The sequence below is a fragment of the Harpia harpyja genome, chromosome 13 (genome assembly GCF_026419915.1).
Source record: "Harpia harpyja isolate bHarHar1 chromosome 13, bHarHar1 primary haplotype, whole genome shotgun sequence".
Classification (NCBI taxonomy): Eukaryota; Metazoa; Chordata; class Aves; order Accipitriformes; family Accipitridae; genus Harpia; species Harpia harpyja.
In genome coordinates this window covers 28,772,557-28,794,439 of record NC_068952.1, presented here as the reverse complement: position 1 = coordinate 28,794,439, position 21,883 = coordinate 28,772,557, and the positions used below count along the sequence as shown (strand labels likewise).

Sequence of the window (21,883 nt, the reverse complement as noted above, 5' to 3'; positions counted from 1 at the left end):
CTTACATGAGAAGAGTTTGATGGCAGTGAATTGAAAGAGAGTTTAAGACAAGTAAAATTCCTACAGAAAGCCATCACTGAATTTGATGGAGACTGACATCGCTTAACTGGCATCACTTACGTTGTTATTCCCTTAAGTGGATTAAGAAACTGAAGCATCTACATTCTTGCTTGTAGGCATGCAAGTCAAACTCCACAGAGCTATTGAGCACTTAACTAATGAGATGGTTAAGCTACAAATTGCATCTCTAAGGATCTAAGTATATTGAGAAGTCCAATTTTAACTTACTTTGTTCCATGCAATAAACACGAGTGTATTTCAGAAAGCTATGGGACAATGTGCGTACTGCAGTTAACTTAGAACTAAACTTTCCCTCTTCAAGACTGTTCCCAACGTCCCGCTTCGAAAAGGATTCTACATATGCTTGTCCTGTTGGTGCTCAGAGAAATCGCACACCTACCTCCTCACCTTTCTCTCTCTGTGTATTGAAGTTGCAGTCGTAGTATCAAAATACAAGCAAACAGTCATTCACTAAGAATTCACGGTTTAGTCTGGATTTAAACCAAGTTCAACAGCAACGCACGCCACACCAATGACTGCTGTGGGATAAGCCTGCTCTTGGACCTTGCCAGGTCAGAGTCACAGCCAAGGAGTGAGTGACCTGAATGAACAGCCACATCAGTGACCGTAACTTGCGTTTTTCCCTCTACCTCACAGATTGGTCATCCGCACAGCACAGTGCATTGGAAAATACATTTTATTTTAGGAACAGCTTTAATTCAAAAGGAACCGCAATACATTTATCTCCAGGCATATCAAAGAGACTCATTATCTTGACTACTTTGGTGAAAAAAGCATTCCTGGAATGGAAACCTGGAAGTTTTGCATAGAAGACAAAAGTACAAACAGAATAGGAAACAAATGCTGTCTTATTACTTGAAATCCTATTATGTCTTCGTATTTTCAGATTGGCCTAGACTAATAGGTTACAAGCATTGCCTAACAACTCACAAGAAACTATGGACTGGTTTCTGCCTGCAGCTTGTTTTTTTCCCCACCAGAAATCAACACCTAAGCTATTTCTGATTAGTTACATGGGAACTGATGGAATTCCAGCAAATACATTTATTGCACTGACAACCCTGAGAGTAGTCTTCCATGAGAGGAAGTTCTGATGGGGGATTAAATTAGTTATCTGCGGCTTTGTTTACACACTGGGCATATTCTTCTGATACGATCCATTACAGATCTTAATATTCCAGCATGTCCTGATGGGTTTCTCTCTTCAAGCAGCAAAGGACTGCCACCAGGTCCTTGGGGGAAGGCCTCCTCCCCTGCGCTCTCCTCCAATACTAATCGTCTCTTTCTGCCCCAACGCCCTGTTCTTACTGTAGTCCTGGGTGTGCTTGATTCCTCGTTTGGCTGGGCAGCTCTTTGCTCAGGAGCATCCGTTTTTTCTAGTTTAGCATGTGGGACTCTTCTTATTCTTCTCTTAGGAGTACCAAGGATTCCCAATTTCCCACCTGCACGCACGTCTTCCTGAGCAGAGAGAGATTCTGTGTCTGCCAGGAGATTTTGTGCCCCCTTCCTGGCACTTCTTCTCGGAGTGACGGGAGGTTTGAATTCTGTTTGAGGAAGCAATGATTTAGACAGATCAAGGTCAGAATTTTCTGAAACTTCTGATGAACTCATCTTTCTTCTTCTGCCTCTTTTAGTTGGCACCGGTAAAAGGAGTTGGGCACTAGGCTGCACCTCTTGATCCTTGACAATATTTTCCATAAATTGTAAATTAACGCTTTTCAGTTTTCTTGCACTTCTGCTGGGACTGACTGACGTTTTTATCTTATGACCAGTGTCAATCTGGCCAGTTTCTTGACCTCCTGCTGAACTTTTCCCTCCTCTAGTCCTTTGGGAAGTAGCAGAAGCGATAATGCTACCTTCAGCAAGAGAAGTTTCCTCATCAGCCTCTTCCAAGAGTTCAGCTGCAGCTTCCTTCGCTCTCCTTAATCCTCTTCTTGGAGTAGCAGCTATGGACTGTGTACGGAGGGACAATGTTCGTCCCTCAGAAAGACTGCTTTCTACTTTTTCTGCAGTGCTTGGTTTAGGCTTCCTGCCTCTCCTAGGAGTAACAGGCATCACAAGCATTTGCTCCTCTTGAGCATTTTCTTCTGTTTGAAGACTAGAAGTCTCGGGTGCTTCTTTTGTTCGCCTGGTACTTCTCCTAGGAGACAGTGCAAACAGACCTGGTTTGCCTGTCTTCGGTAGCTGCTGAGTGCCTGCCGATGGAGTACTTAGACTTCTACTCAGTTGTCCCCTTGCACGTGTTCTAGGAGCGATGCCGTACTCTACTTGACGTACGCTGGTTTCGTCTTCCTCTCCTTCTGGCACGGTTCTTAAGGGAGCTTTTGCCTTCTGGAACCCAGTTACCTTTTTACCTATGGTTTCATGAATAGATTGTTCTACAACTTCAGATGTAAATTCTTTACTTCTTGTGTCTTTGATGACGTCCAGTAAGTTCTCAGCAATAGCTACCTTAATGGGTTCAGGCACATACGGGAGCGACTCTGCAATATTTTGAGATTCCTGATCACTAGTTACAGTGGACACCGAGTTGGTAACATGTTCTTGGTTTTCAGTATTTCCTAAGCTGCTGACAGGTTTTTCCTCTGTTGTTGTGCCAGCTGCTTTAGAAGCATCTACTAATGTAGGGTCTCCCATCTCTGCTTCACCTTCTTCTCCTTCCAAGACTAAAGTAAAATTACTCTGAGATAGAAAAAGCTCTCCATCTCCCTCAGCTGCATCACATTCACCATCTCTTTGATCAGGCAAATGACATGCAAACCGTTGCTCTGTAGTATCATAGCTGTACTGAAGATTGCCTGAGGGATGTAGTTCACTATATGGTGATGTTTCAGGTGCTTCTTCTGAGGTTTGTGCCTTAACCGCACCATCTTCAATAACCTAAAGATAAAAAAATGTCTCTTAATGCATTATCAGTTACCAAACAGACTAACTTCAGGCTGAGCTAGATGAAGCTGAGGACAGTGAAATGCTGCTTTTCCTTTCAGATCACCACCAAATGTAAAGTTAGAAACATACAATGTACTCTCTACTACAGGCAAAAGTTTATGCGTTTAAGGGACAGAGAACAGAGTATTCCGTGTGTGCAATCCCATGCTCCATTTCTGATACTTCTGTTCATGACTAACGATTTGCCACCACCCATGAACAAAGTGAGCAGTTTTACAATACAAGCTGTATACCCAGCTGGCAGTAATCATCACATTGCAGTACTTTCCGGACTGACTACAAAGCCACACAGAGTGACCGACTCTGCATCTAACGGGGTAAAGTACAACGATGTCCCCCAAGCTTAAAGTTTCGGTCATCATAGCTGTCACCGCAACACTTAGTCAAACTGGTCAGGTATCACATCCCACAACTCAACACCGCACTGTAAGGAATCACTTGGATTGCAGGAGTCGACACATAGATTCTAAATACCTCCATCTCTGCCTTTGTAGCCCCCTGTACTGAGCAATTATTCTCTCCTGCTAGAGCCACATGAGACACTCAAGCTTTTATGTTGAGAACAAAAGTAGTCTCTGTTATGTATTTCAAGTGACTCAGATGGCCAAGATAATTTAATCAACGCGTGAAGACCTTTGCCCAACCCTCTAACTTATAGTGCTAGCCAAAGAGGGCAGAAGGAAGAAGCCACTCAGCGCGAGTCTCCATAGAATCTGCTTATTTTCTTGCCTCCTGCCTTGTCAAAAGTTGCTAAAGCATCATCTTTTATCGTATCCTTAAACAGCTGTTTAACCCTAAACAAGACCTGAACGACATGCAGGAGACCTCGCATAGGACCCTGCTGGTTTCAACATCCCAAGGTTATGCAAATTTTCAAAGTCCTCAAACACTATTGTAATTAGCCTGGCAGAGAAGGGGAAGATGCGGGAAGATCTCTCCTCCCTAGGCTGGCTCCCCAAGGAGAAAAGGTAAAAGGTGTAATCAGTAACAGTCTCCAGGCGATGGCACCCGGAGTACGGAGATGCCCCCCATAGGCAGGCTCGCCGAGGGAAAAAGCTAAAAGCTGTAATTACTAGTAGTTTCCGATGGGTGGCTCCCGAAGTACGAAGGTGACGGCAATACCGAGTACAAATACCAGACTAGTTTCACGACCACCAGCAATTCTACCCTGTCATAAGCCGGCGTTACAAAGTACAACGACAGGGTCACTCCAGCCCGGTTCCCACCGGCCATTAACAGCACGGCAGGGAGCACAGACTGCAAGCGAGGTATTAGCGCAAATTTGAGAACGAGTGCGTGTAGTTGCGCAACATGCATATAGCAACATGCCACGCTTCAAAGCGAAATTCGAGAAATACTAGTCTGCATAAACTTTCCTTTTATGCTTACAAATCTACGACCAAGAAAGCAGTAAGTAGTTTGTCCTAAATTCAGTGAAGGTAGACAAGCCAAAAAGACATGTTTACGTATAACTCAGTAAGAACCAGTCATAACGAAAGCAGGAAAACCTTCGCTGTACTGCTACAGGAAGGACTGCAGCAGCTTTGTGACCGTCTCACATACCGGCTCCCTTCTTCCCATCACAGATTTTCCATTTACTCCCATAAGTAAGTGATTTATGTATTCCCAAGTCTATAATCATCTTCTCTAGAGCATTGTCCTAAACCCCAAAGCCGAGACGAGCTACGTAAGCGACTGCCTGTTCAACTTCATCTGAAATCTGGGACACCGAAAAGCATCTTCTGTTACTTAAGACCAATCTATTTGTGCTACGCCTACCTTTCAGTTTGTATTTCACTCTAACTATTACTAACTCCTGTGAGTATAACCCTACAGGAAATCGACAGCATACTCTATATGGTACTTAGAGGACATCCACAATGAACCCAAATCACTCATCGGCCCCAGCAGAAGTGAGAACAATGGGGAAAACCTGCGACAACTGAGGAATCTCTGGCTCTGATTTTCAGCCCTTGTGAACAACCTTTTAAAATTCATATTTTACAAAGTTTAGATGTTAAACCCCCCACATTTTCACACACACAAAAAGAGTTTTAGGTAGCTGGAAATATCTTGACACTGAAATTAACTCATTACTGGGAATTCTCTTTATGTTAATAAGGAACAAATAGCAAAGGATCTAAGCACCTAAATCATTCTGAAAATGAGTCCGGTTCCCACATCATTTTGTCATTTGGTAAACGGCCTCCAGTATTGAAAAGCTGCACTCCCCAACTTTTCTTATTGTCTTTAACATTAAAACTATTTCTTTTCTTAAGTCAAATAAGAAACATTTACAGTCTAGCAAACCAAATGAAGGCATGGTGATTTTTAACAAATATTTAGGCGGGTTTTGGCACTCCTGCAGCTCTCAAATGCCCAAGTCTTGACAGGTTCTATTCTGTGTTATAGGTACAGCAAATGCATAGGAGAAAAACCTATCTGCCCTTACCCAACGAGGTTTTAACTTGTGTTACCCAGCTAAAGAAACTGAGACGGTTTTGCGTGCCTTCTAATTGTCAGTTAGACAGGACTGTCCTCAATTTGCAAAGTGTTTTCTCTTTTGTAGAAAATGGGAAAATAGTTTACTTACATTAATTTCCTCAGTTTTAGGAAGATTGTTAGAAACAGTCACTTCTTCCTGTGGAAAAGGAACGTTTCCTTCATCTTCAGCTGCTTCTGGGTTACGTTCTTCAGGTAAATCCACACACTTCCCCTCAAGGCAATTTTCTGAATGAGTACTGACCACATCCTCGCTGTCAAGGATACGTATCACAGCTGGAAGAGATTTACATGATTTTAACTTAACTGCTCTATAAATGACACGCGTTTAAGCAACGGGAAGTGACAGAGGGAGCAGGAGCCAAGAACACAGTTCTCCATCCTGCCACATACATCGGGCTTTCCCCAAACGCTAGAAACCAGAACCATCTACCTGGTAGCTAGTTATTCTTCACAGCCTGAATACTGAGGGATGCATCATCTTTCAAAATAGTAACTCAAGCAGCAGATCCCATAGCACACAAATTAGTAGTGGTGTACAACACCGAAATAAATACTGATCTCTCCTTCCAATATTTTACATTCTACCAGTTTTCTCAGTACCTTTATCCAGAACAGGAACATTGGCTATGCATTTTCTACGAGGACTTTCTCTGAGGAGGGTATTCTTCTCTCTAGAGTTTAATGGAAGTTAGCAGTAACATGCTAGTACTACTTCAGTCTGAGACACCTGTAGCGCTATGGCAAACTGCACGTGTTACTTGAGGAGTTCAGCTACCTTAACTCACATAACATCTCCCACATACTGTACGTACATTCACCCTCTGCCTGCGGGGATTCAGAAAGCTGTGGGTTTGTTGCAACTGGTATGGCTTTTTCTTCTGATGAAGAGGACATTTTGGACTCCTGCTGGTTTGCTTCACTGCATGAACAGAAAGAGAGAAATCCATCATAAAGCTTCAAAACAAACCTTGAAGAGCTTTACAAATTACTTTCTCACTGTAAAGTCTTCAAGTTTCCAAACAGAAAAAAATTAAGAAAAATTAGAAATTCCTTTACCAACACATCTACATTCAATTCCCGACTCATTTTGTGCAACGAATCAAGTACTTAACATTCTTCCCAGCTATCTCACACTGGATAAGAACATAACAACAGAGTTGTATTAAAGAATAATATCTTACTTGTCTTCTGTAGAAAGACTCCAACTGCCATATTCGAGGTCTAGAACCAACTGAACAAAAGTTTGCGCCACTGTAAGTTACCACTTGAAATTAAGGGTTATTTCATTGCTAACATCTCTCACTAAGCAGTTGCAGCTTTTAAAGTACCTGGTGAGAAAACTGCTTCCCTTTCCAGAAACAAATAGATGCTAATTGACCACACATAGAAAATAGAAATTAAGTGTATAAAGTACTGCCAGAAAGTATTCAAGCCCCACAATAAACCCACTAAAGTTACAGGAATCTCAGCTGTAATTTTCACCTACATAACATTCAGACAAAAGGAGGGCTTCTCTTCACAGTATCTGCTTAGTAGCCCCCTCAAACTGTAAAAAGGTGCATATAGCCCGCTGAATGAAGTCCTTATCCCATTACTTTGGGGTCTGCAATGATTTGAGAAAAAAGGCTCAAACTGACAGCTCGTCAATTTGACTTCTATTCATGCCACATTAGTTCTGTTCACAGACAGAAAGGAACAGGAAACCTGTTATATTTAAGAACACAGGAGAGAACCAATACCAGCTCAAAATCATAGTTTTCAAACACAGGAAAGCCAGCAGTCACATGTTGTGTGAACCTAAAGGTGTATCTATTTCACAAACTTACCCTTCACTTGCAGTCCCAGAAGTAGCAGCCTCAGCAGCTTTAAACAATTTACCATCCTCAGGAAGGGTAAGACGTTCAGCATTTGATTCTTCCACAAATCCTACAAAAACAGACAGATGGGTGACTTCCCTGTTGCACTTAACATCATTTCTTTTAAAATGCTCATATGATTTTCAAGAGAGCCGTAACGCATTTCACCTAGGATGGTGATCTAACAAGATAACGCCACCAAGACTTCAAATGCACAGAAGGTCTGAATGCTTCTTTCCAGTAAAACAAGAAGTCTGATGCATAATTTCCATCAAGAAAACAACATGGCCATTGACATTCTGTTTACAAACTCAACTTGATATGTTACTGACCTAATACATAAAAACCTCGGGAAACATCCCTCCTTCTTAAAATTGGGTCGTAAGTTTTTCTTATTTCTCTTTGGATATTTAACTCATCCCAGCAATGCTTCCTTCCTTTCTTGACTTCATTTCCCCTCTTCTACAAGAACGCATCTAAGGTCGTCTCCTGTTCTTTTCTCTAGCAATTGACTGGTGGCGTTGAAACCCAACTGCTTGCTAGCCTGTTTTTCTCTCAACAGGCCAAATTTTAGAAACACCCTCCTCCTTTTCTTCTTTGTTTCTGCCGTCTGCTTCCTCCAGATCCAACAATTACCTTTGCAGACAGTACGCAGGACTGGGATAATTTTGCTAGCTCAGGCCAAACAAGAGCTATACTGGCTGCCCTCTAACGCTTCCAGAGTACTGAAATTGTACAGAACTGTTTGTACCATAGTCCGGCAATGACAAACTTTCTTCATAAGGTTATTCTTTAATGATTAGGACCTTATCATTATTTTTAAGGAAAAGCACCCTTGATTTCTTGTCCAAACACGGGACAGCTAAAATCAGACAGGCAAATGTTTTGACCTATCTTACTAGAAACACTCAGAGCTGGAGAACCCCTTTTACCCATGTACACGGAGTCCCTGTCTGGGCACTGCTCTTACTGAAAAAGAAAAGGAGCTGAGGAACTTCAGTAGCAGCAATCACTCTCCAGGATCCTCCGGGATCATCTCAGGCTTAGCACTGAATCAGGCTGCATATGATGCACCGATACTGGAGTACACACTCCCCGCTACAAACTGTTTCAAGACCTCGGACGCAGAACTCCGACACTTGCATACCTCTCCCAGGAATAGCAAACTTTTGTTATAAGCAGCTGAGCGGACTGAGCTCTGTTTGTCAAATCCTGACTGTAGCTGTCTTTACACACCTTCTCCCTGTTCCTGCACTACTGTCATTCCCAGCTCTTCATCACTGCTCACCAGCTAGTGAGCTACATCTCTTCTAATCTGCCAGCAGACCTGCTCATATGAACACATCCTCAGCAGCTGCACTGGCTTGAATGAGTTGAATTGAGCTGAATTGCCAAAGACCAGCTGAAATAGGTTTGGAAAAGGCTGCATAAGCTGTTGAGCCAGCAAAAGGAGCAAGCATAGCTGTAATGAGAAGCAGATACCCAAGCAGACTCACTTCCCGAAGAAAACTATTTAACTGAGCACTAACGAGGGGGGTAAAAAAACAAAAGAACAACAAAAAATTACCTATCTAGTCAAAGCACGCCATACGCTAAACGTGCTGTAAAAAAACCTGCAGCCTACAGAAGTACCCCTAAAACATAACCAGAAGCCTAAGTTTTCAACTTGTACCCCTCTCAAAACTCCCACAAGTCACTGCTGCCTCTCCGCTGCAGTTACACACAAGAAGTGCCAGCCAAAAGCAGTATACATCCATAATGTCCACGAGACCTAAAAAAGGACTCAAAACACAGTGGCAATTTTAAAAGCCTAGGACAAGGAAGTGCCTCGGACATTCGTGAATGCTCATCATTGACTGTTGCACCCATCAGTAATTTAGCCTTTTGAAGACATTTGAAAAATGCAGAAGCTTAGGTTATCATAGCAGGAAACGCACCAGCTGCTTTTCTTAGTTCTGATGAACCTGGTTGTTCCATCGGGAAGGGTTTCTCTTCAACTATTTCACTGTCTTCCTCCTTCTCCAGTTCTTCAAAATCGGCAGTTTCTTCAGTGGAAGAATTAGCTGGATTAGCAGCTATAAAGATGACATCATCTTCAAAATCGCCAGGTGATTTTGCATCATGATACTCCAAAGCAGTTTGGTCTGACCTGGCAGAGAAGTTACTGTTTTCTTTGCTGACATCCATTTTCTCCAAACCATCTCCAGACTCTTCCATTTCAGCACCATCATCCTCGGGATTGCTCAGAGGAAACAGAGTTGGTTTATCTCTACTTTCAGACCAAGCATCCTCCACCACTCCGTGATGATGCTCAGATGAAACTCCAGACGGTGCTTTATTATCTTCCGTTACCTTTATTTTTTAAAAAGAAAGTTCACAATCAAGATCACACATATGCTTTTTGTCAAAGCAAGACAAAAAAAAAAAAGGAACAAATATATACTGATATTTGTCAGTTTTACAAGTGTCACCTTAAGCAAGGCGCTACAAAATTAGTTCTCATTCTAGCACTGTCTTAGCTTTTAAAGCTCAGCGTAAAAACCAATCACACTGTTGACTGCTTATTGAGTTTCCACAACCTTGGAGAATTAAGATGAAGTGGGTCTTGTAAGTGCTTGCTTACCCTGTCATCTCAAGGCTGTTCATTGGGTTCACTACTGTGTTTTCAGGAAGAGGGAGCTTTGCATACCTAAAATCATAACTCCAAGATTTCTCTTTTTTTATGCTTGCCTCTTCAGCTTGTATGCACTACTAACATATTTTAGCATTCACTATGCCTGTGGCATGGAACAAGTGAATTAATCCGGCCACGCTGCACTATTACTAAGAACTTCCTACAGGAGAGAGAGCCTCTTCTTACAGTTGAGTAGCTCTTTATAACAGGCAATAACAGGTACAATAAAAACAGGTTATGACAATTCGTTAGTACAGGTATGGAAAGCTCCTACAGGTAGATACTAGCACATGCCCCCGTCCGTTTGGTACGTTACTTTGGCAACCGCATGACGAGCTGAATCAGGGAAGCCACCTGACAGAACAAAAGGAGGAGTAGAAGGGGGCAACTTCCAGGTGGACAGACTTCATTTGACAACTATACGAATGCTATCGCTGGTGCAAGGCAAGTAGCAAAACCGAGAACTTTAGGGCTAGAGAAGAGACAGCCATACAGCTCTCTTCATCGGGAGTCTATTTTTACCATAACTTAAGGAAACCCAGTCCTTGCAAAAAGAGAGACTGAAAGTAAATGCAGCTCATGACTTTTGTTGCTTTCAGAGGTGTTTCATTCACAAAGCTTAGCGAACCCAAACAACTGAATCTGTATTCCTTAACTTCCTGCCACACCACCATTTCAAAAGGTATAGCGGGAAGCTGCACACATGCAATTTGGAACAATCACAGCGCCTAGCGATGCTGGAGTAAAAACCACCAAGGTCACTGGTATTTGTTATGAATATGTTCCTGCAGGCAGGTGATGTTACAGAAGGTCCAACATAACCTTTTTTGACCAAATTCAAGTCTGCCGTTCTGATTTGGTATTCCAGTTCTCAATATAAGGAGTTTTGGAAAACTTTAAAAAAAATAAATCAAATCACAGTCTGTAAAGCCTTTAACTATAAAGATCACTAACTACAGGCCAGCTTACCCCAACAGTCCATTTTGCATTCGAGTTCTCTTCCCTGAAAGATATTCTAGGCTCCTTTGCTCGTAGAGGAGGAGTAACTGATCGTCCTGGAGATGCAGAGGGAGTTGCTAGGGGTGTAGCGCGAAGGCTGGATCTGAGAATAGACTGAGGAGTAAACGCAGGAAAACCAGAAGCAGCTGTGGCCAAAACTTTAGCTCTCTATGAAAAGAAATAAAAATATTTAATTTCAGACCTGTTAAATCTTCAAAACAGAAGACTTCACTTGTCAAAAGTATTAGTTCAAATTAAACTGAGTTTGTACCAGCAGAGAGGACAAAGTTTAGCCTCTGCACTGCTCTTTTTCCAAAGGGACAAAAAACTTAATGGTAAAAAACCCATGCGTTTCATGTTTCTTATGATTCTTTTGGCTTCTTTCTTTTTTTTTTTTTATTAATGCAACATAAAATGTTAGTGTTCAAATTAATTTCCTGAAGAAACAAGGATATGGCATCTTCTTGTCTGCAATGCTATCTCCCATCCCAGTAATTTTTGCCATATCTACACTGCTCTTCTAAAAGGCATACCACTTCAAATGCTACCCCAGATACAGCAACTGAAAACACTGCCATGAGAAATGGCAATCGGCAAAGCAACAGCGATACCTTCTTTCTTCTCTGATTAATCAATCCACGCACTGGACTGAATGAAGTGACACTGCTGTAAACATACCTACACATCTTCATCTAGAAGCGTTCAGGTCTTCTTACCTCAGCTCAGAAAAGACTTTACGGTATTGAACGGGTTTAAAAGGAAGATAATGAAACCAGCTTAATGATATGGACAATAGTTAGTAAGAAGAAAAAGGTTATAAATCAGAGAGATCACTACTATTTTGTTCAGGTAGGCAAAGGCAAAAAGATCAGCACCAAGAAGATTGGTCAGTTGTTATTTCCTTACATGAGGAGAGTTTGATGGCGGTGAATGGAAAGAGTTTAACGCAAACATCAATAAGTAAAATCCCTGCAAAAAGCCGTCACTGAATTTGATGGAGACTGACATCGCTTAACTGGCATCACTTACGTTGTTATTCCCTTAGGTGGATTAAGAAACTGAAGCATCTACATTCTTGCTTGTAGGCATGCAAGTCAAACTCCACAGAGCTATTGAGCACTTACTTAACTAATGAGGTGGTTAAGCTACAAATTGCATCTCTAAGGATCTAAGTATATTGAGAAGTCCAATTTTAACTTACTTTGTTCCATGCAATAAACACGAGTGTATTTCAGAAAGCTATGGGACAATGTGCGTACTGCAGTTAACTTAGAACTAAACTTTCCCTCTTCAAGACTGTTCCCAACGTCCTGCTTCCAAAAGGATTCTACATACAATAACCACACGTATGCTGAAAATATTCCACACTCTGAATCCAACAGGGTTTGTGTTAAATACTTTGGTGGTTTCATGTTAAACAACGTTAACAGGCTTTTGGTTTGGTTGGTTGATCCTGTTTTTTAAAACACAAACCTTAACCACAAGAGGCGTCGCCAGTAAATTCAGCTCTGATGCTCTCGAAAAATTCTTTTGTGAGATGGAACCAAGCATATTTGATTTCAATGGGCTGGATGCCATGAATGAAGTAGAAGCTCTGCATGGTGACTGCCAGCTACCACCCTGTGCCGCAGAACATGAAGGAACAGGATGAACCACCAAATCCAGCAATCTGTGAAGATACACAATTGAAAATATGAACATAAATAAATAAATGAAATAAAACCATGCTGCGCTCAAGACATCTGAGATGACACATAACAAAAACATTCAATGAACAAGAAATACAGGTGAACCCTCACTGCTGGGCTGATGTATCAGGCCCATGAACAAGTTACAGGCCTTCTCTTGTTTTTTCATTATTTCGTTACATTTCACACTTAATTTCCTAAATCCCTGCCATCTGAGGCAAGAGTAATGCAATTTTACGTTGCACAAGTGATGTAATTCTCATGTCAGAAGAAAATTCCTCTGCATTTCAATGCTGGCACCACTTCAAATTTGCACTTAGTTGTCTCCCGAACCTGACCTTTTCTTTAACAGGTACAAAACTAAATGCAAACAGAACACTTTGCAATCACTGAAAGTATATACACGCACACAGTATATGAGAATAGGTTCGTGAAAATTTTGTAATAGGTGTCCCAACAAATGCATCGGGCAACTCTGCATCAGGGAGAGGACGTGTTATGACTGGTGGTTCTGTAGCTCTAGGCCTAGAATTAAAAGGAAAATGTAACTGACTTTCACTCCCCTGAAGTCCAAACGTACCAGAATTCAAGTTTATTTGACCATACCATCATCTGACAACTGCTAGCTTCTTTTTTGCTCTTTATAATTCTGCCTGGTTTTGAGTAAAAATAAAAAAAACAGGCAGAAACGAAGCAGAAACTGGGCACAAAGTGGTAAAAGATTACTATTTGATCACACAATCAAGTCTACCAAAACCTGTACACCAATAGCTTGTTGGTAATCACGGTTTTCGTTTCAGCTACCTTAAATTCTGTAAACACATTTACTGTAATGGAACTAGATGTATTTGCATAAATGAGATTATCATAGCAGAAGAACTCTCTCTCCAAGTATTACTTACGGTGAATTGATTCTTAAATGTTATATCTTGTATGTGCAAAAAAGCCAAACGAAGCTTTATTCAGGTGCCCCTTCCCTCCAAAACACTAACATAATTCAAATGGATTTTTTTGTCTCTCTCTCTCTCTCCAAACACGCAGCTCAAGACTAAACGTTGTTAAAAGGCTGCTTACCTATCACGGCGTGAGCAACTGGTTTTCTGCTCATTGCCTACCCCTACTTCTCTAATTTTGGACAATACATTGCTGATGAACGTTGCTCTTGTATGCACATTTCCTGCATTTTCTTGTTTTGTTACTGTTGATAATGGCTTTGGTCTTGCGACTGTAAAGCAAGAGGGGAAAAAATATCAGCCTTGTGTGATCAAAGTCATGGTCAGTTGTCCATTGTATTTCCCTCCCCTAAAAATTACCTTCTCTTGAGACCGATGAAGGCAAGTGGTAAGGCTTGGCTCTCTCTACAGCCAGCTTCCTTTGAACTCTAGGAAGGATCTTGCCATATTGGTCTAATATAGAATTTCTGGCAACTGCTCTCTCTCTCAAGCGAGGCTCACGATCATTCTGATGAACAAAAAGCATAAAGCAAGAAGGTAACTGATTACCGGAAGTTCATTGCACACAACTATCTCTGCTATTTCTAATTAGCGAATACATTTCCTCCACAGATACTGTAAAATACAGCCACTGCACAGAAGAGCAGCAAGTTCTACTCCTCAGCACACACCAATTCCACCTGGTAATTTCAGCAAAGGGCAAGGCAGACTAGGATAATAACAGAACCTACAACTTCAAGTTGAAACAATTCTGGCACTCGGCAGAACCTTACTCCGATACGCTTGTTCTCACCTGCAGTCTTCAAATGGCTTACAAAATAGCAGGCTTTCCCTTGTTTTTCCTGAAACACCAATGGCCGAGATGACTGACTATACAGGGCAACTGCAAATTACAGTGGACACAATGATGTGAATATTAAAACAAGTAAGAAAAGGCTACCTACACACACCTTCTGGCCGAATGAAAGTTTTCAAATGCAGGACCTAAACCTTCCAAGACCACCTTCTAAGTGTGATTCACTGGAAAACTATGGTTCCGGAAAACAGAAAATGTATCACAGATTCATAACAGAAGTTTGCAAAACGCAAAATTTAATCTGGCTGTTTTGAGAAATAGAAGTTAGATAAGAATTTCTGTCATAAAAGGGGTAAAACAGAAGTTGTGGAATCGCAGAGCTCATGCTATAACTGGAGGAAATGAAAAGAAAACCAAACCAGCACACAGATTTTACCTGTGGATTGGCATCCAGACTGCTCTCAGCTAGAAAAATAAAGCTGTGTGCAAGATTCAAGAGGTGACATACAACATACTCTTCATGCCACAGAAAAGACTGACACAAACAGCGTTCAGCAATCTAAACCATTATTCCTTAGATGCAAACAAACTATTTTAAAGTGGAGTCAACAGTGGTCTGCAACACTTAATTTATAACTTCACGGAGTAGCTTTGGAGTAGTGGAATATTTTGTTCAACTTTTAGGTTCAGCTGTAACGGAAAGTGTAGAAACTTATTCCTAGTATTTCAAAGAATGGTATAAAAAACAAAGCATTGATTTTTATTTTATTTACTACCAAAAATGGTTAGTAACACCTAGCAGAAACCTGCACACTTGACACAACTTTTATGCTTACCATAAGATTAACGTTCATTGAATGATTCAACTGCAGCGCTGGGATATAGTTGGCATGCTGCAGATGGTGGACTAAAAGAAATTCAGGATTCTGAACAGCAGCATCGCTCTGTAAAAACTTCTCCAAACACTCCTATGACAAACAACACATTTCAAAAATCTGTTATGATTCTGCCTCTTCTCTTTTCAAAGAGACCATTAAGGTTTTTTTTCGTGTCCACACTTACTTGTTCAGTGCCTGTGAAAGGTAGCTTCAGTAAGTCTTCCATTAGTCCCATCTCCTGACAGATTTCATACATGTGTTTTAACAGCTCTTCGATGTTTAACTTCGTGGCATGTTGATGCAACAGACCCCAAGCCTCCACCACGCACCTGTAATTAAATTTTTTGAGACGTAAAGGAATATTAATAGTATAACCAAAAAGATGCCCCCAAACTACTGCATTCAGAGTTTAAAGGGAATTTAGGGGACGGTGATTCGTATTCTTTGTTCTCCACCTTTCACAATATTTGAATGCCAAAACGGTGGGATAGGTTTCTTTACCTATTGGACAACAACACAGTGAGGAAAAGCCGCACTTCACTGCTGCTTGACATTGATGGCTTCATCATCCGTATGTATCTGAGGGCTCGCCTATGCTCTCCTTGGCACATCAGGGATTGAATAATTCTCACGTGCTGCCATGACACTGTTTTGATTGTAGCTGGATGAAAGAGCAGGGCCAGTGAATTCTGTAGAGGTTAGAGGTCAGGTGTATTACGATATGCACATGCACGCACGCAACAAGAATATTCAAAAGTATCTTAAATAAGGGTGGACGTGTGTTAAATAAACTTAGATGACTAACTACTGTAAATAAAAATTCTCAAGTATTTGCAAAAAAAAGTTCAGTTAGCCGTACAGAACAAAGCGAGTGTTTTAAAAGGAGTAATTCACACTCTTCCAGAGTAACCAAATCTCTGTGTACAAACAGAACTTTTTAGAAATACATTACTAAATAATAAGCTATTCTCCCAGACAAACAGATATATTAACTTCGTGACAGGCAAAGAACAACCTTCAGCATCACAAAGAACATGAATTAGGTTGAACAGTCACTTCTGCAGTCTTCTGCCTCAAACCTTGCTGCTATGATCACAGTTTTAATATTTAAAGTACCTAAAACACTGTTTTTGAGAAAGCGCTCCATCGGTCTGCTGAAAACAACCTAAATGGATGGCTTTGAAAATTCAAGTATCAAGCATTATTAAAGTTGATTTCTTCTTCGTTTTAATCAATTTCCTGTCAAAGTGGCTAAAAGAAAATTTCAGATTATAACTTATTGCTGAAGATGTCATAGCAGTATGACAAAAGGGCTTCTAATGTTGTAGCACCTGTTATTAGCTAAGCACCGATTTTTTGAAATCATTTTACAGATTACAGCTTTGGACTGTAAGGGATGTCTAACTGAACTGTAACGTACTTACTTCGTAATCATTGTGATCTAGAAGCCAAAAACCTTGAATAAGCTTAACAAGTCCCCAAGGGATAGCAAAGGCAGTTGGGAAGGAGTCGATTGAAGTTTCTGTTTTATTCGGAAAGGAATGCATGATATCTAGCAGCAAGTAAATTGTCTGACATCAAGTATCTTGTTAAGGCTAATAAATTTGGAAGACCAAACATTTATCACATCATGTTTCGAAAAACACAGTGAAATCAGAATATACAAGTGGTAGGAAGCAGAAAATACTGCCATGTTAGTCTTGCCATTTTGAGCTATCTGAAGACGGTCAGGTCCTAACCCCCAAACTGCATTTTGAATATATAGCCAGAAAGAAACACTCTTTGATTTCTGTAAGGCATTCAGAAAGGTTAACTTTAGATACTTAAATACTTCCGTTGTTACAAACTCAGGCTCCCTCTTTAGTCACTGGAGCTACCAGTTGGACATTCAAAACACCTGAACATCCAAGGCTTAATTATTAAAGCAAACAAATTCTACCATTGGCTTTTTCCCTCATTTCCAGAGTATATAGAACAATGTAAATTAAGGTGTCCTTACAAGACAACGTAGCACTGAGCGATTGAAACTGGATTTAAAACAGTATGTGGATCACTCATCGGTAGTGTCATTTTCTGTTTCTGACATCCGTTTTTAGGGACATATTCTAATAAGACAGCTCTGGGGTACAACCGTTTTTAAACCCCTTGCTCTCTAGGCTCCCCTCTCGGGTTAGGCAGCAAACAACAACAAGTAATTCTGTATATTTCAGCAGCTTAAAAATTCAGTTTCTGCCCAATGACTTTTCTCTTCTCTCTCTTTCTTTTTCGGTGTGCCTGCACTTCTAACAGAACAAAAGCAAGCACTGCTATCTGGGCTGGAAGATGGATGAATTGGGCAAAAATCAGGTACCGGTTAGAAATCCTTCTGCTCTGAAGCAGCACGTATTTGTGCATCATCCTAGTAAGCAGCCATTTGCTACAGATACGAGTGCTTTAAAAAATTAAAAACTGTGCTAAGTTTTGAAAAAACCAAGGGAGATTTTTATCTTTAACATTTCTTATCAAACCTGTTTTTGCATGTCAGAAAAGAGACTTTGCAACAAAACATCAAAAAAAAAACCCCCACAACATAAGGAATCCACAGTACAAAGAAATAAAACAATGCTCCTGTCCATGACTTCATTCTAAACTAAATGTTTTCACTTGCACTGTCTTGGAAGCATAAATTCAAAAATGTTATTAAACGCGCAGGTGACAAACATTTAAGAACATTTATGTGCGTATACTGAAGGTGTAGTAAAAATAACGAGAAAGGATACAATTGCATGTTTGTAGCTTTCTTCAATGCTTTCTAGCAAATAGAGATCCAGCAGTGCCTGAAAATGAAAAATCAAAAGTTTTTTAAAAACTCCTGTCTTTCATGAATCATTGGCTTTTGGGTGGGGCTTTGGGGGGTTCGTTGCTGTTTTCAGTGAACATAACACTCACGTGTAAACTAGCAGGTGGGTATTTCCCAGTTCCTCCTTCATCTCTCCGCCACAACTTCTCAACTTGGTCTCCTAACTGGGAAACCATTCCATCAATCATCAAGCAGTCAGAATCCCATTTTCCTCTGGAACAAAAGGTAGCAAGGAATCGGAGAGTCAAACACTAATTCCAGCCTCTCAGTGTAACAGATCTCCTCCAGTCAAACCAAACAAAAAAAAGCTCCCATGAGGCAAAGAAAGTGACAAACACACAAAGGCATGATTATGACTTGAAACGCACATGAAAGAAATTTCCGAGTCAGATGAAAGATGTTTGTTAGATCATACTGAATTATTAAAGGAGTTCCAAATAGACATCCTGGAAAGCTCTCCTACTAAGGGACCTTTTCGTTTTCAGGTTTTCTCTTTTGTTGTCTTACTTGTAGTACAAAGGAAGTGTAAACAAAGTTTTTTATGTGCCAGAAATAACCACTCTCCTACTGTCTAACAGAGGAAACGTAACAGTATCAAAATACCAGGACTATTCTTCAACACAAGTCTCATGCCTCCTGTTGGAGTGTTCCAATACACAGCTGCGAGAAGACAACACCATGGAAAGTTCAGATTTTGTTCTCAGCATCTCACTTTTGTTACTGAAAAAAAGTTGTTTCCAGAAAGCTGAGCATACAGGTGAAGTTTAGTGTCATCTTAAGCAGCGTTTATGTTTCTATGCACATACCCATTACGTTTCTATGCACAGACCATTACAACCATGGATGGGTGAACCTTTAAAATTGCTTTCTTCACGAGTCCATCGCAGTCTTTGGCTGACTGTGACACTACCCTTTACTTTCCCCATAATAAGAAGCAGAAGGAGCACACTGGAGGTTGTATGCTTCTAAGGAACACCTGAGCCGGTATGTAAGTTACTTGAGAAGTAAGCTAAGTAAGAGGAACTTTAAAGTCAATAGCTACTACACCGCAGCTTGCACCTCAACTCATCTTGCAGCATCTTGTTCTTGTTCGCAGTGCCATAGCCTAAGCTTCTTTAGCTCTTTATTTAGTTTTCAGCACAATTTCCAAAGAAAAATCTATTGTCATCTAATCCAAGGCATATCACCTATATGCTAGTGAGCTAGTGCAGGAAAGAGAGTTCACGTTCAGCAAGTGACTTTTATCCAACAGCCAGTAGAGTGCTAGGTGTGCCAACTACATCGAACTCTGACTATCTCATTAAATCACACAAATGTACTTGTGATTTAGGCCAATACAGTTATTACCATCGCTCGCTGGTCAATAAACGAGATGAGGTTTGTTTTGTTTTTAAAACTTGCTTTCTTCTCTGTCCAAAACACCTGTTCTGTGAACGCCGTGCTTTGCTGAACGGGAGATCGCTGACCCTATCCTGAACACGTGACCTTTTTCAGTAGTACTAAATTATACAGATTGGCCGCTGGATTAAGTACGCTACCAAGAAACGATGATGCCAACAAATGGTACTAAGCAGAGGTATATACAAATATTGTAACACAGGAAAGTAACCTCCGTGTTCAAGAGAACGCATGCATCGCTGAAGTGAAGAGGATTGCCGGCAACTGCATTAAGCAAAGCAAACACCAACTGTTGATAGCAAAGCCACGTGCTGCCACTTCTGAATTCGCAGTGGAAGTGCTCTCGAGTTTTCCCGTAAGGCTTACCTTGATAAACGCTCAAGTTTCTGTCGATGACCAGTGTAGTAGCTCTGAATCAGAGGGTAATTGTAGAAAGGTCTACCCAAATGCATAGCATCATCTACAGGCAATAAAGTAAAAGCAAGTTAAAGAAGCAATATCACATTTTGAAACTAAAATGTTTGACTAAAAAGACAGAAGATCATACGAGCTAAGCATCAAGAAGCACAGGCAAGCCTCCAACTTTGAAAGAAGCCAATCCTCTTTCTGCCTTCGCTAAAGGAGCGGTAAGACCCAAGACTCAATTCCTTGTTGTCTCAAGTGCCATTTCAAGCTTACAATTGAGGTAGCATTCAGAACATGTACTGTAAGCGGAAGCTCACTACAAAAAGGACAATTCTCAAAGGGAATGGTTTCTTAAACATGTCATGTGAGCATCTGTGAGACAATGAAGGCTGACAATAGACTTTATAATCCACCCAAATAAAGAAGTATTTCCACGGTGTATTTTTTCCTCAAGCAATAAATAAAAAGTTCCAAACACGCAGGTAATGCCTTTGCTGTAAAAACAAGCATTCCAGTATTTGTTGTGTAATAGTAATTTGTTTAAAATCCCAAGTCTTTCAAGCTGTGGACACAAGCAACTCCTTCAAGTCAGAGGCTTATTGCTCTTTCTAAGGAACATCCAGGAAAGAAACTGCTTGCATTATTCCACACTATGTATTTGAAAAAACAGTAAAATCGCCGTTTCACCAACAAAACTTCAGCACTGACAAAACATTTACAAAAACATGGCTAAGCATGTGTTCATCGGAATCACTTACTGGATAGTCTCCCTGTTACAACTGTATTACAGTTTATGCTTACCTAAACCCTCTGGAAGGAGACTGGATTGACAGAACCAGATGATCACTTGTGCATACAAAGAAAGGAGGCCAGTGAGCACCTGCTTGTTTGTCAAGTCTGTAAAACCTGAAAAAAAGGCATAAGATGATTTTTGTTATCCAATTCCTTTCATTTTAACAAAACCCCCTTCATCATCCCAAATAGAAAGAGTAAAAGTAAAGCGGTAGAAATTGTGGTCTTTGCATTTCTCACTCTGTAGCACCTTCTTATCTGAAGAAAAAAACCCCACATTCACCGCCAAAACAAAAAGCAACCCCTACAAAGAACCAGATTCACTAAAGGTTAAAAGAAAAAAAAATAAAGCCGGAACTATTAAATACACTCACGAATAAGACATTTGTTTTTCACGTAGCGGGGATTTTTACCGTAGCAAAGGGATATTCTTCTTTTCCCCTCAATATGCCAAGGACAAGTGATAACATAAAAAGCTACAGAAACTCAAGTAACTTACTTTACAAGTTACTCATTTGTGCTTCCTTTATATTTTCTAGCAATTGGCAATACAATATTTGCATGCAATTATAAATTGCTAGCTAAGAATTAAAAGGAATAATTTGCAGCACTACCACATCCGGTTGCTGGAATCTCCACCCAGCTGCTTACACAGCTTCTTGCTGAATGTAGCCTCCCCTACCCACTTGCATGAACTCCACAACCAACTATTTCCCTGAAATCAACACATATTAAGTGGTGGTCCCAAGTCCTCAGATTTAAGCCCCTTCTCCCAGCTAAATTTGGCTGTCTTCCAATCATCAAAACCAACAGAAGCTCATCTTTCCACACTTACAACTCAAGCATAATTCCAAATCTTAGTAAAACATACCAAAGGTTTCATATATACGATTACAAACCTTTTTCAGTACGCTCTTGTGCTTCTGTTAGAAAACAGGTTAAGACCGTGCTAAGGTTGCTCAAAAGCAACTGGCAGTGCTGAAGAGACTGTAACGTCTGCGGGTCAACAAAGTTGCGAGAGCCATCAAACAGCGGAACACCTTTTCAAGAATAAATATTACATCATTAGC

General features: G+C 40.6%; 1 protein-coding gene across 1 annotated transcript in view; it reads right to left on the bottom strand.

Moving 5' to 3' along the window:
• Positions 1 to 739: 739 nt before the first annotated feature.
• Positions 740 to 21,883, bottom strand: part of LOC128150339 (protein ELYS-like) — a 39,360-nt gene continuing 18,216 nt past the window's right edge. Inside the window, exons 15-33 of the mRNA XM_052806456.1 lie at positions 21,713 to 21,853; positions 20,823 to 20,927; positions 19,983 to 20,076; positions 18,308 to 18,431; positions 18,139 to 18,195; positions 16,804 to 16,950; positions 15,881 to 16,068; positions 15,564 to 15,708; positions 15,338 to 15,469; positions 14,066 to 14,213; positions 13,827 to 13,977; positions 13,164 to 13,277; positions 12,538 to 12,733; positions 11,035 to 11,232; positions 9,329 to 9,743; positions 7,362 to 7,461; positions 6,348 to 6,454; positions 5,624 to 5,808; positions 740 to 2,961 (exon numbers count right to left, since the gene is read on the bottom strand). Coding sequence (XP_052662416.1) covers positions 1,192 to 2,961; positions 5,624 to 5,808; positions 6,348 to 6,454; positions 7,362 to 7,461; positions 9,329 to 9,743; positions 11,035 to 11,232; positions 12,538 to 12,733; positions 13,164 to 13,277; positions 13,827 to 13,977; positions 14,066 to 14,213; positions 15,338 to 15,469; positions 15,564 to 15,708; positions 15,881 to 16,068; positions 16,804 to 16,950; positions 18,139 to 18,195; positions 18,308 to 18,431; positions 19,983 to 20,076; positions 20,823 to 20,927; positions 21,713 to 21,853 — 4,517 coding nt within the window. The 3' untranslated portion in view covers positions 740 to 1,191. The remainder of the gene's footprint in view (positions 2,962 to 5,623; positions 5,809 to 6,347; positions 6,455 to 7,361; positions 7,462 to 9,328; positions 9,744 to 11,034; positions 11,233 to 12,537; positions 12,734 to 13,163; positions 13,278 to 13,826; positions 13,978 to 14,065; positions 14,214 to 15,337; positions 15,470 to 15,563; positions 15,709 to 15,880; positions 16,069 to 16,803; positions 16,951 to 18,138; positions 18,196 to 18,307; positions 18,432 to 19,982; positions 20,077 to 20,822; positions 20,928 to 21,712; positions 21,854 to 21,883) is intronic.